The sequence below is a fragment of the Pseudorca crassidens genome, chromosome 3 (assembly GCF_039906515.1).
Source record: "Pseudorca crassidens isolate mPseCra1 chromosome 3, mPseCra1.hap1, whole genome shotgun sequence".
NCBI lineage: Eukaryota > Metazoa > Chordata > Mammalia > Artiodactyla > Delphinidae > Pseudorca > Pseudorca crassidens.
The window spans coordinates 47750885-47763875 of NC_090298.1; the positions used below are offsets into that span (position 1 = coordinate 47750885).

Consider the following 12991-nt stretch of genomic DNA (forward strand, 5'->3'; position numbering starts at 1 on the left):
AAAGATGTGTGAGAAATCAGAGTGATGAATGACTGAATTTCATCACCATGCTCATACATGTGGAATATTCAACCTTAAAAAATTGCTGTATTGCTCTCAGATTTTCTATACGGAACACTCACTTGATAAATTCCTTATCATAATCTCTCAGAGCAATGATAATCTATAGGATATTTTCTACTCATCATACCTAAAAATAAAAGCAATTACACATAAAAATTAAAAATACCTTAAAAATCATACCTACAGGGGCTTCCCTGGTGGCACAGTGGTTGAGAGTCCGCCTGCCGATGCAGGGGACGTGGGTTCGTGCCCCGGTCCGGGAGGATCCCACATGCTGCAGAGCGGCTGGGCCCGTGAGCCATGGCCACTGAGCCTGCGCGTCCGGAGCCTGTGCTCCGCAACAGGAGAGGCCACAGCAGTGAGAGGCCCACATAACAAAAAAAAAAAAAAAAAAAAAAAATCATACCTACAAGTAAAGCAAATACATGATTGCATCCTCAGAGCTTCAAAGAAATACTTTGTTTTCATCACTGCTGCAAATTTTTTGTGGGAATTTGTCGGAAATGCAATGAAAAAAGCTTCAGCAGATATCTGTAGACAGTGACCAGAAGAAACTGGAAGTGAATTCGGCAAAATGCTAGGTCAAGACAACAAAAACACTGTAAATCAAAAAGAAATTTGAGATATTAAATTTTAGAAAGTATAGGCTGAAAAATAACATGTGAGCTTATAAGTAAGATCTAAAAAGTGCACATAAAAATATAAAACAGTGCTCATTAGGAGACAATAAGACATCTTAGCGAGGAGCCTGGGCTGTGCAGTCAGAAAGAGCCAGCTGTGACTGCCTATTACGTTACTACTCACAAGATGGGTAGTCTTGGGGAAGTTATCCAGTCTTAACTGAGTTCTCTGTTTCCTGAGCTGTAAATGGATATAAATTCCATAATAGCGGATATAAGCATTTAATAGGAAACTAGACATACCTAAAGGGAAAAGTGCTGAAAAGGAAGAAAGACTGAAGAAATTATCCATAATGCAGCACAGAAAGACAAACTATGGAAGCTAGAGGTTAAAACAGAAGATGGAAAAGATCTAAAATAGTTTAATTAGAGATTCAAAAGCAGAGTTGAGATTGTGACAAAGGCAATATTTAAAGTGACAAAAGACTTCAATCCTCTTAAGAGGCCCCACAAATCCCAAGTAGAATAATTGTTTAAAAAGCACATCATGTAAATTAGATACAGCATCATGAACTGCAGACCACCCAAGACAATGAGAAAATCTGAAAAAGCAGCCTGCCAAAAAAAGATACATTATCTGCAGAGGAATGACAATTAGAGTGGCAGTTGACTTCTCACGTAACAACAGAAACCAGCTAACAAAGGAATGATAACTACAATGTACTGAAATAAAATAACTATCAACCTAGAATTCTACATGCAGCAGAAATAGCTTTAAAGAACGAGGGCATTCCTTATACTGAATGTACACTTAAAAATGGTTAAAATGGGGCTTCCCTGGTGGCGCAGTGGTTGAGAGTCCACCTGCCAATGCAGGGGACACGGGTTCGTGCCCCTGTCCGGGAAGATCCCACATGCCGTGGAGCGGCTGGGCCCGTGAGCCATGGCCGCTGAGCCTGCGCGTCCGGAGCCCATGCTCCGCAGCGGGAGAGACCACAACAGTGAGAGGCCCGTGTACCGCAAAAAAAAAAAAAAAAAAAAAGGTTAAAATGGCCAGTTTTACGTTATATATATTTTACCACAACTTAAAAAAATGTTAAATGTCACATACCAAAAACCATTTAATTATGGTGCTAACCACACTTTAAAGGGGTTAATTGTATGGTGTGTGAATTCTATCACAATAAAGCTGTTTTAAAAAAGAATAATAGCAAAATAAAATGTTTTCAGACTAACAAAAACCAACAAACCCTTACTAAAGATAAATTCTAAAGAATGTACTTTCAGAAGGAAAAAAAGTGGTAAAGTATGTAGATAAGCCTATTAAACAAGGACTGTACATAATAACACGTTATGAGGCTTTAAAACAACAAAATTAAAATATATTACAACAATAATATCTAATTTGGGAGGGTGTTCTTAGTGCTTTCAACTCCCAGAAGAGTCTGAGGAGGGTTAAAAGGTAATGACTAACTTTAAACTTTGATAAATTAGTATGCAAGATGTAATTTCTAGGGATCCAATAAGATTAGAAACAGAGTGTCTAAGTTTCAAATTAGTAGAAGAAAACATGAAATTATTTTTTAACTCCAAACAAAGGCAAGGAAGTGGAAACAAAGTGTTAGAAAATTCAACAAAGACTTATACCAAAATATAAAGTCATTATATTAAATACAATTTGTCTAAATGTTACAATTAAAAATAAAGATTATCAAGTTGGCTTCTTAAAAAAAATATTCCAACTGTATACTGTTTATAAGGTACAAAACTAAAATATAAGAATGCACAAAGATTGCAAACAAATGCATCACTAAAGATAAGGAGTGACCTTTCACAATGGTTTAAAAAAAAGCAAAAGAGGGAAGGATGCAGGGATGTAGGGAAGAAAGAAGTATAAACTGTACTGTATCTATTGCTTCATAATAAATCACCCTAGATTAAATGGCTTAAAGCAACAAACATTATCTCCTATTTTCTGTGGGTCCAGAATCCAGAAACAGTTTAGCTGAATCTCTCACAGGCTGCAATCAAGGTGTCAGCTAAGGCTGCCTTTATCTCAAGGCTCAACTAAGGGAGAATCCACTTCCAACATCACTCACATCAGGACTTCCCTGCTAGTCCAGTGGTTAAGACTCCACACTTCCACTCCAGGGGGCGCGGGGTGGATCCCTGGTCAGGGGTGCAGCCCAAAAAAATCAAAACCAAAGCAACATCACTCACATGGCTGTTGGCAGGCGTCAGTAGATCCACTTCCAAGATCACTCATACCGCTGTTGGCAGGCCTTCTGTCCTCACTGGCTATTCAGCAGAGATGTCAGTTCCTTGCCTGAGGGGCCTCTCCATAGGGCAGCTCACAAGAGGGAAGCTGGCTTCCCTCAGAGGAAGCCCGGGAGAGAACAAGAGAGAGGGCCAGCAAGATGGAAGCCAGAGTCTTTGTGATCTAATCTCAAAAGTGATATCCCATCCCTTTTGTCATATTCTACTTGTTAAAACTGTGTCATGAGATCCAAGGTCACACACTCAAGGAGAGGAGATTACACAAGGGCATAAACACCAAAAGGCAGGGATCACTGGGGACATTTTACATGCTGTCAACCACAGAAATGAAAAACAAAAAGTGTCATTGTTTGCTTATGATGTGGTGAATGCAGAAAATCCAGAAGAATCACACTAGAGTGAATGGGGAAGTCTAGCAAGCTCGTTGGGTACAAAAATCTAGACACAAAAATCAGTTTATACTATATATAAGCAACAAACAGAAAATGGAAATTTAAAAATAACCCCATTGGACTTCCCTGGTGGCACAGTGGTTAAGAATCTGCCTGCCAGTGCAGGGGACAAGGGTTCGAGCCCTGGTCCAGGAAGATCCCACATGCCATGGAGCAACTAAGCCCGTGTGCCACAACTACTGAGCCTGCGCTCTAGAGCCCGTGAACCACAACTACTGAGCCCGCATGCCACAACTACTGAAGCCTGTGTGCCTAGAGCCCATGCTCTGCAACAAGAGAAGCCACCGCAATGAGAAGCCCGTGCGCCGCAATGAAGACCCAATGCAGCCAAAACTTAAATAAATAAAAATTTTTAAAAATATATAGAGAGAGAAAAAAATAAATAACCCCATTTACCATAGGAGCAAACAGTTAAATAATAACTGTTGAAGCTAGGGTTGGGTACTATTATCTTTACCTTTTCATATATTTGAAAATTTTGGGACTTTCCTGGTGGTCCAGTGGTTAAGACTCCGTGCCTCCACTGCAAGGGGCACAGGTTCAATCCCTGGTCAGGGAAGTTCCGCATGCCACGCAATGCAGCCAAAAAAAAAAGAAATATTTGCTATTAACTTTTTTTTAAAGTATCAAATATCTGGAAACAAATCTAACAAAAGATTTGCAAACGTTTACAGAGAAATTTAAATTTTTTTCTCATTTATTCTAAACAAATGGAGGGATAAAGCATGTTCACGGACTAGAAGACTCAATATCATAAAGACGGCAGTTCTCTACACATAGAGTTATAAGTTCAATACAATCAAAATCAAAATCTCAACTCTGTGTGTGTGTGTGTGTGTGTGTGTGTAGCCTAACAAGCTGATATTAAAATTTGAACAAAAGTGAAAAAACTGTGGGAAAAGTCTTCAGCCATATTAATAACACAAAGTAAAACCATAATGAGATGCCATTATACATCCACCACACTGACAATTCAAACTGCCAATAGCAAGTTTTGGTGAGGATGGTAAGTAACAGGAACTCTTATACACTGCTGATGGGCTGTTAATTGGCACACCCACTTTGAAAAACTGGTTTTATCTACTCCTCAAGTTCACATGTAGGTGGTGGTTACGTTTTATGATCTCTCCATAAGTATGTGATATTTAACAGCAAAAAAAGTAAACTTAAGGGTAAAAAAAGAAAACAGTAACATAGATTCCCAAAGATGAGCAACAGAAGAGGAGACTCCGGAAAGTAAATTCTACCTCAGGGAACAAATAGAGCAGAAAGTAGATTTATTATTTGCTCTAAACAGAATTCCAAGGTCTAAGAATAAAATCCTGAAACACTAGAAATCTCCCATTACTTTCCACACTTGCATGATAAGGGGTACTCAAACCAATACAAATACTTATTTCCATCTTTGAAGAGGAAGTCCACTGCAGGAGGCATTCTGCTACGAAAGAACAGAGTGGGGGTCTCAAGTGCAAGTAAAATTCAGTCCAAAGAGCAGAGCAAGCCAATTAATGAGTGCCGCTCTTAGCGTTTTGGGTAATCAGTCTCAAAAGAAGCATTCCAGCTGCTCCATAATTTAAGTGTACCACTATTTGCAAGAGGGCAGAGCAAAGCAAAAGAAATGGACAAAGCACCTCCTAAAGTCTAGTACTAAAGCCCAAAACTCACTTATTTTATCATAGAAATAAATGATTGATGTGAGAACATTAGCTAAGGTGATGATGTTTAGCATCTGAAGATGCTCTCTGACTGACCTAAATATATATATTCTTTTTTTTTTAATTTTATCTATTTATTTTATTTATTTTTGGCCGCGTTGGGTCTGAGTTGCCACACGCAGGATCTTCGTTGAGGCATGTGGGATCTTTCATTGCAGTGTGTGGTCTCTTCATTGTGGTACACGGGCTTCTCTCTAGTTGTGGCTCACAGGCTCCAGAGTGCGTGGTCTCTGTAGTTGTGGCACGCGGGCTTAGTTTCCCCGCGGCATGTGGGATCTTAGTTCCCTGACCAGGGATTGAACCCACGTCCCCTGCATTGTAAGGCGGATTCTTTACCAATGGACCACCAGGGAACTCCCTGACCTAAATAAATGCCAAAAAAGAAACACCATGTACAGTATTAAAAAGAACAGTATTTATTTACATTCCATTTACTTTCAAAAGGATGAGGAAGCTGGGGAAAATATATTGATACTTATAAAGGAAGTAGTCTCATTTTACTTAACCCATGTGTTTTTCATGAAACAACAAAGATTTGACTTAGAATCACAGGGCTAATGAGACCAAAAGAATTTATCCAGTTCAATTTTCCATCTTTAGCCAAGACTGAAATTATACCACTGCAGGCAGATGAAAATCTACTTCACTTACAAGTAAACACCAACTAATACATACATCATAAAAGAACTAGCTTTCATAAAATCTGTCATAGCACCCAACAGATCTGCAATAAAAGACACAGCCATTGTAATAAAGAACATTAAGAATCTTTGTGCAACAGTGAAAAACAATTTATACAGCAGAAATCACAATTGGCTATTAGGTCAATAGCATCACAGTAACAGTACTCAGTGTCGTTCTTATTCAAACATATACACTATTTTTCAGTCTTGGTTATCACAAAGACATCAGTAACTAGGATGTACACACAAATATTTTATAAACACCATAGGAAACAACAAATAAAAAAATGAAAATACCCTTACCTTTTGTAACAAATTAAAAACGTTAACTTTACCACTATATATTTGTCTCATTATTTTTAATTGGTTTGTACACTTTAAAAACAGCATTGAATTTTATAAAAATACTGATAATGGCTCAACATTTTTTGAAGTCAGGAAATCTTTATAATTCAGTAGTCTGTGGTTTATGTGCTTCTTTCTTCCACCACTATAGTCCTCTAACCACCTATTTACTCAAAAGCAACAGCAACAACAGAGGTCTTTAACAGCTATCCAAGTATTACATCCGAAAACTTCTAGTTCTTTGAAATGGTTGGAAGGGGTTTTTTAGTGTCCACATCAGCAGCTGTGGTTTTGCTTTAGGTTTTTCAGGAAACAGAAGTGCTTCACTTTCTGGTGTAGGAAATCGTTCTTGGTAGACTTCAGGATAGGACTTTTGAAACTAAAAATAAAAAAAAAAGGATCCAAGAAGTGTCAAAAAAACAAATGAAAGTCAATAAAATTGGACACTGTAATTATTGTTTGTTTGTTTTTGTTTTTTTTTTGGCGGTACGCGGGCCTCTCCCGTTGCGGAGCACAGACTCCGGACACGCAGGCTCATCGGCCATGGCTCACAGGCCCAGCCGCTCCGCAGCATGTGGGATATTCCCCGACCAGGGCACGAACCCGTGTCCCCTGCATCAGCAGGCGGACTCTCAACCACTGCGCCACCAGGGAAGCCCTGGGCACTGTAATTTTAAAATAAGTTTCTGATGCAATACTTCCCTATTTTTGTTTTGTTTTAATGTTTACTGCTTTCCATCAGAAAAGAAAATAAGAAGAAAACAGATCACAAGTTCACTTCAACACAAATCCATTTCTTTTTGTTAAATCATTGGATTGCACTTTCAATAGATCGGATTCATCTTTAATTTGATCTAATCTTCCAATAAACTCACTTTAGTCATACTTCTTTAAATTTCTCCCCTGCCAACACACTTCCCTTCTAAAATATTCATAAGTAATTCTGACTTATGTTCTACACAGTCAAAGAAAATCTGGGCCCAACAACATTTCCCCATCTCCCTGCTTCTCCAGCTTAGCTCCACCTGCTTCTACCCAAATGGAAGAGAAAACATGCTGGTATACATTACTTTACAAAAAGCATACAGAGAAGCAATATGTTTTTCCTTTGATTGTCACCACTGAACTCTTCTCCAAAATTACTCTGAGAAGAACAGGACAGGAATCTAGAACCTTTGTGCTTTGTGTGTAATCTTAGGTGGTGTGATCAGAAATCAAGCTATGCAGGATTCAGTCTTTAAAAATAAACACCATTCACTTGCTCTTGAATCAATACTTTAAAAATGATCAAGGTAGGACCTGTGTGGAAGGGGAGAGGCAGCACCTCTAAAGGAGGGCCTCTGGAGCGTGGAGTTCCAGAGTTCAGAGCCGCGTGGGTGACAGGGTCTTGGTGCTCTGGTCGGGTGTCAGGCCTGAGCCTCTGAGGTAGAAGAGCCAAGTTCAGGACATTGGTCCACCAGAGACCTCCCAGCCCCACATAATATCAAATGGCAAAAGCTCTCCCAGAGATCTCCATCTCAATGTCAAGACCCAACTCCACTCAATGACCAGCAAGCTACAGTGCTGGACACCCTATTCCAAACAACTAGCAAGACAGGAACACAACCCCACTCATTAGCAGAGAGGCTGCCTAAAATCATAATAAGGTCACAGACACTGCAAAACAACAACCGGACACAGTCCTGTCCACCAGAAAAACAAGATTCAGCCTCATCCACCAGAACACAGGCACCAGTCCCCTCCACCAGGAAGCCTACACAACCCACTGAACCAACCTTACCCAATGGGAGCAGACACCAAAAACAATGGGAACTAAGAACGTGCAGCCTGCGAAAAGAAGACCCCAAACATAGTAAGTTACACAAAATGAGAAGACAGAGAAATACACAGATGCTCCAGATGAAGGAGCAAGGTAAAAACCCACCAGACTAAACAAATGAAGAGGAAATAGGCAGTCTACCTGAAAAAGAATTCAGAGTAATGAGAGTAAAGATGATCCAAAATCTTGGAAATATAATGGAGAAAATACAAGAAACATTTAACAAGGACCTAGAAGAACTAAAGAGCACACAAACAATGATGAACAACACAATAAATAAAATTTAAAATTGTCTAGAAGGAATCAATAGCAGAATAACTGAGGCAGAAGAACAGATAAGTGACCTGGAAGATAAAATAGTGGAAATAACTACTGCAGAGCAGAATAAAGACAAAAGAATGAGGGGCTTCCCTGGTGGCACAGTGGTTGAGAATCCGCTTGCCAATGCAGGGACGTGGGTTCGAGCCCTGGTCTGGGAAGATCCCACATGCCACAGAGCATCTGGGCCCGTGAGCCACAATTACCAAGCCTGCGCATCTGGAGTCTGTGCTCCGCAACAACGGAGGCTGCGATAGTGAGAGGCCCACGCACCGCGATGAAGAGTGGCCCCCGCTTGCCGCAACTGGAGAAAGCCCTCGCACAGAAACGAAGACCCAACACAGCCATAAATAATAAATAAATAAATAAATAAAAAAGACGACACCACCAACCAGCCCGATTAGGAAACTTTCCTCCTGTTGTCCCTGCTCAGCACTACTACCTATGCTAAATCCAATCTATTTAAAAAAAAAAAAAAAGAAAAGAAAAAAGAATGAAAAGAATTGAGGACAGTCTCAGAGACCCCTGGGACAACATTAAACACAACAACGTTTGAATTATAGGGGTCCCAGAAGAAGAAGAGAAAAAAAAAAAGGACTGAGAAAATATTTGAAGAGATTATAGTTGAAAACTATCCTAATACGGGAAAGGAAATAATCAAGTCCAGGAATCGCAGAGAGTACCATAAAGGATAAATCCAAGGAGAAACATGCCAAGACACATATTAATCAAACTATCAAAAATTAAATACAAAGAAAAAATATCAAAAGCAGCAAGGGAAAAGCAACAATTAACATACAAGGGAATCCCAATAAGGTTAACAGCTGATCTTTCAGCAGAAACTCTGCAAGCCAGAAGGGAGTGGCAGGACATATTTAAAGTGATGAAAGGGAAAAACCTACAACCAAGATTACTCTACTCAGCAAGGATCTCATTCAGATTCGACGGAGAAATTAAAACCTTTACAGACTGGCCAAAGCTAAGAGAATTCAGCACCACCAAGCCAGCTTTACAACAAATGCTAAAGGAACTTCTCTAGGCAGGAAACACAAGAAAAGGAAAAGACCTACGATAACAAACCCAAAACAATTAAGAAAATGGTAATAGGAACATACATATCAATAATTACCTTAAATGTAAATGGATTAAATGCTTCAACCAAAAGACACAGATTGGCTGAATGGATACAAAAACAAGACCCATATATAGGCTGTCTACAAGAGATCCACTTCAGACCTAGGGACACATACAGACTGAAAGTGAGGGGATGGAAAAAGATATTCCATGCAATTGGAAATCAGAAGAAAGCTGGAGTAGTAATTCTCATATCAGACAAAACAGATTTTAAAATAAAGACTATTAGAAGAGACAAAGAAGGACACTACATAATGATCAAGGGATCGATCCAAGAAGAAGATATAACAATTGTAAATATTTATGCACCCAACATAGGAGCACCTCAATACATAAGGCAAATGCTAACAGCCATATAAGGGGAAATCGACAGTAACACATTCATAGTAGGGGACTTTAACACCCCACTTTCACCAATGGACAGATCATCCAAAATGAAAATAAATAAGGAAACACAAGCTTTAAATGATACATTAAACAAGATGGACTCAATTGATATTTATAGGACATTCCATCCAAAAACAACAGAATACACTTTCTTCTAAGATATACAGATTGCCAACAAACACATGAAAGGATGCTCAACGTCACTGATCATTAGAGAACCACAAATCAAATTACAACGAGTATCACCTCACACCAGTCAGAATGGCTATCATCAAAAAATCTACAAACAATAAATGCTGGAGAGGGTGTGGAGAAAATGCAACCCTCTTTCTTGCATTGTTGGTAGGAATGTAAATTGACACAGCCACTATGGAGAGCAGTATGGAGGTTCCTTAAAAAACTGAAAATAAAACTACCATATGACCCAGCAATCCCACTACTGGGCATATACCCTGAGAAAACCATAGTTCAAAAAGAGTCATGTACCACAATGTTCACTGCATCTCTATTTACAACTTCCAGGACATGGACGCAACCTAAGTGTCCATCGACAGATGAATGGATAAAGAAGATGTGGCACATATATACAATGGAATATCACTCAGCCATAAAAAGAAAGGAAATTGAGTTATCTGTAGTGAAGTGGGTGGACCCAGACTCTGTCATACAGAGTGGTAACTCAGAAAGAGAAAAACAAATACCGTATGCCAATACATACACATGGAATCTAAAAAAAAAAAAAAAAAATGGTTCTGAAGAACCTAGAGGCGACAGGAATAAAGGCGCAGATGTAGAGCATGGACTTGAGGACATGAGGAGGGGGAAGGGTAAGCTGGGACGAAGTGAGAGAGTAGCATGGACATATATACACTACCAAATGTAAAATCGATAGCTAGTGGGAAGCAGCCGCATAGCACAGGGAGATCAGCTTGGTGCTTTGTGACCACCTAGAGGGGTGGGATTGGGAGGGTGGGAGGGAGACGCAAGAGGGAGGGGATATGGGGATATATGTATATGTATACCTGATTCACTTTGTTATACAGCAGAAACCAACACACCATTGTAAAGCAATTACACTCCAATAAAGATGTTACAAAAAAAAAAGATGTTAAAAACGATTTTAAAAAAAGAAAGAAAGTTGGGGAGTGTGTTGAATAAAAGAGACTTATGAGACAAAAACAAAAGCAAACAAAAAAAAAAGATCAAGGTATGTATAACTGAAACTAACACAACACTGTAAATCAATTACACTTCAAGTTTTAAAAAAGATCAAGTTAAACCTATGCTGAGTTGAAAACTCTTCTCTGAAACCCTAAGCTGTGTTGTTTAACAAGAACTAAAAACTTTTAGTGATGCCCGCAGCAAGAAACCAATTTGATAGGGGCTATGTAAAACCAAAGACTCTTAAATTCTGGACATTTTACACTTGTGAATTCAGTCTGATTTGCCTTTCAAAAAAATCCAAAGAAACTGTTCTCATTTGACAGCCTCTCTGAATTTAAAGTAATTGCTCCACTAACTCACATCATACCACATATCAAAACCAAGGACAAATATTAGAGAATAGCTTCATAAATGAAGAGATCAATAATGGTGAAAGATTTACATTGGAGAATAAAGACCTGGAAAACTGACCATATTTGTGTAAATTAATATATGAAATAAAATATTTACTTTCAAAACTGCTCTGTCTCAGAAGATGAGATTCGTATGAAACCTATTAAAATAGAGAATAAAAAGGAAACAAAACAACATAAGAACGGTAGGGAGAAGAAATGACTTATGAAGAATATCCTTTTTACCTGCTTCAATTTTTTCTTCTTTTCTTTACTGGAGAGTTTGGCATCTGTGATGACTTCCTCCAACAATGCTGCCACAGGTTCCTGAGAGCCGTATACTCTTTGGTATTCAAATTCCTCTGGGCTAATTTGACGGCAAAATGATGGAGCAGACAAAGTGATATCCATATCAGCTCCTGGGTATTTTATCTGGGGCAAAGGGATTATTAGTGAAAGCACATTTTCAAATAAATTTCAAGAATTAATTCAGACCGTAGATCTCCTAGTAGGAATGATATGACATTCAATTTGACTGGGAAAAACTATAATGAAAAGTAAAAAGTGTTTCCATAACTTCAAAAAAAAATCACGTAAAGCCACAATGTAGCATATAAGTTTTTGCCTTTTTAAACCCCAAAGCCATTTTCATAAACAAAAAACCTTGTGCTCTCTTCTAATAAGATCTGAAATTTACACACAAACTGAACATATTGCCTAGAATGATTCCAAACACACATGATGAACTATGTAGGTTCTTCCCACATCTGGAGAGTCTGTTCCTCCCTCCCTTGGGCACTGACAAAAGTACAAGTTTAGCTCAGCTGCTGTGTAGAGGGAAGTACTGCACCCATCTCCAAACATGTTCATAGCATGAAACTAGTGAAAACAAATGTGCAGACACTACAGGGCAAAAGGCAGAAGGTTGAAATAAGAGGGAAAAAGGTACCAAGATCTATAAATAAAAGCATCCATTAAAAATACTTAATTTCATCCAAATCAAAACTACAATGAGATATCACCTCACACCAGTCAGAATGGCCATCATCAAAAAAATCCACAAACAATAAATGCTGGAGAGGGTGTGGAAAGAAGGGAACCCTCCTACACTCTTGGTGGGAATGTAAATTAGTACAGCCACCTTCACAGCATGAAGGTTCCTCAAAAAACTAAAAATAGAGCTACCACATGACCACGCAATCCCACTCCTGGGCATATATCCGGAGAAAAACATGGTCTGACAGGATACATGCACACCAATGTTCATTGCAGTACTGTTTACAATAGGCAAGACATGGAAACAACCTAAATGTCCATCGACAGAGGAATGGATAAAGAAGATATGGTACATATATACAATGAAGTATTAATCAGCCATTAAAAAGAATGAAATAATGCCATCTGCAGCAACATGGTTGGACCTAAAGATTGTCATACTGAGTGAAGTAAGTCAGACAGAGAAAGAAATATCATATGATATGGCTTATATGTGCAATCTAAAAAGAAATGATACAAATGAACTTATTTACAAAACAGAAACAGACTCACAGACTTAAAGAATGAACTTATGGTTACCAAGGGGCAAGTGTGGGGGGAAGGGATAGTTAGGGAGTTTGGGATTC

General features: G+C 38.8%; 1 protein-coding gene across 1 annotated transcript in view; it reads right to left on the minus strand.

The window, feature by feature from the left end:
• Positions 1-5575: 5575 nt before the first annotated feature.
• DEPDC1B (DEP domain containing 1B) overlaps positions 5576-12991 on the minus strand; it is a 107810-nt gene continuing 100394 nt past the window's right edge. Inside the window, exons 10-11 of the mRNA XM_067730755.1 lie at positions 11616-11801; positions 5576-6534 (exon numbers count right to left, since the gene is read on the minus strand). Of these exons, the coding sequence (XP_067586856.1) occupies positions 6373-6534; positions 11616-11801 (348 nt within the window). The 3' untranslated portion in view covers positions 5576-6372. The remainder of the gene's footprint in view (positions 6535-11615; positions 11802-12991) is intronic.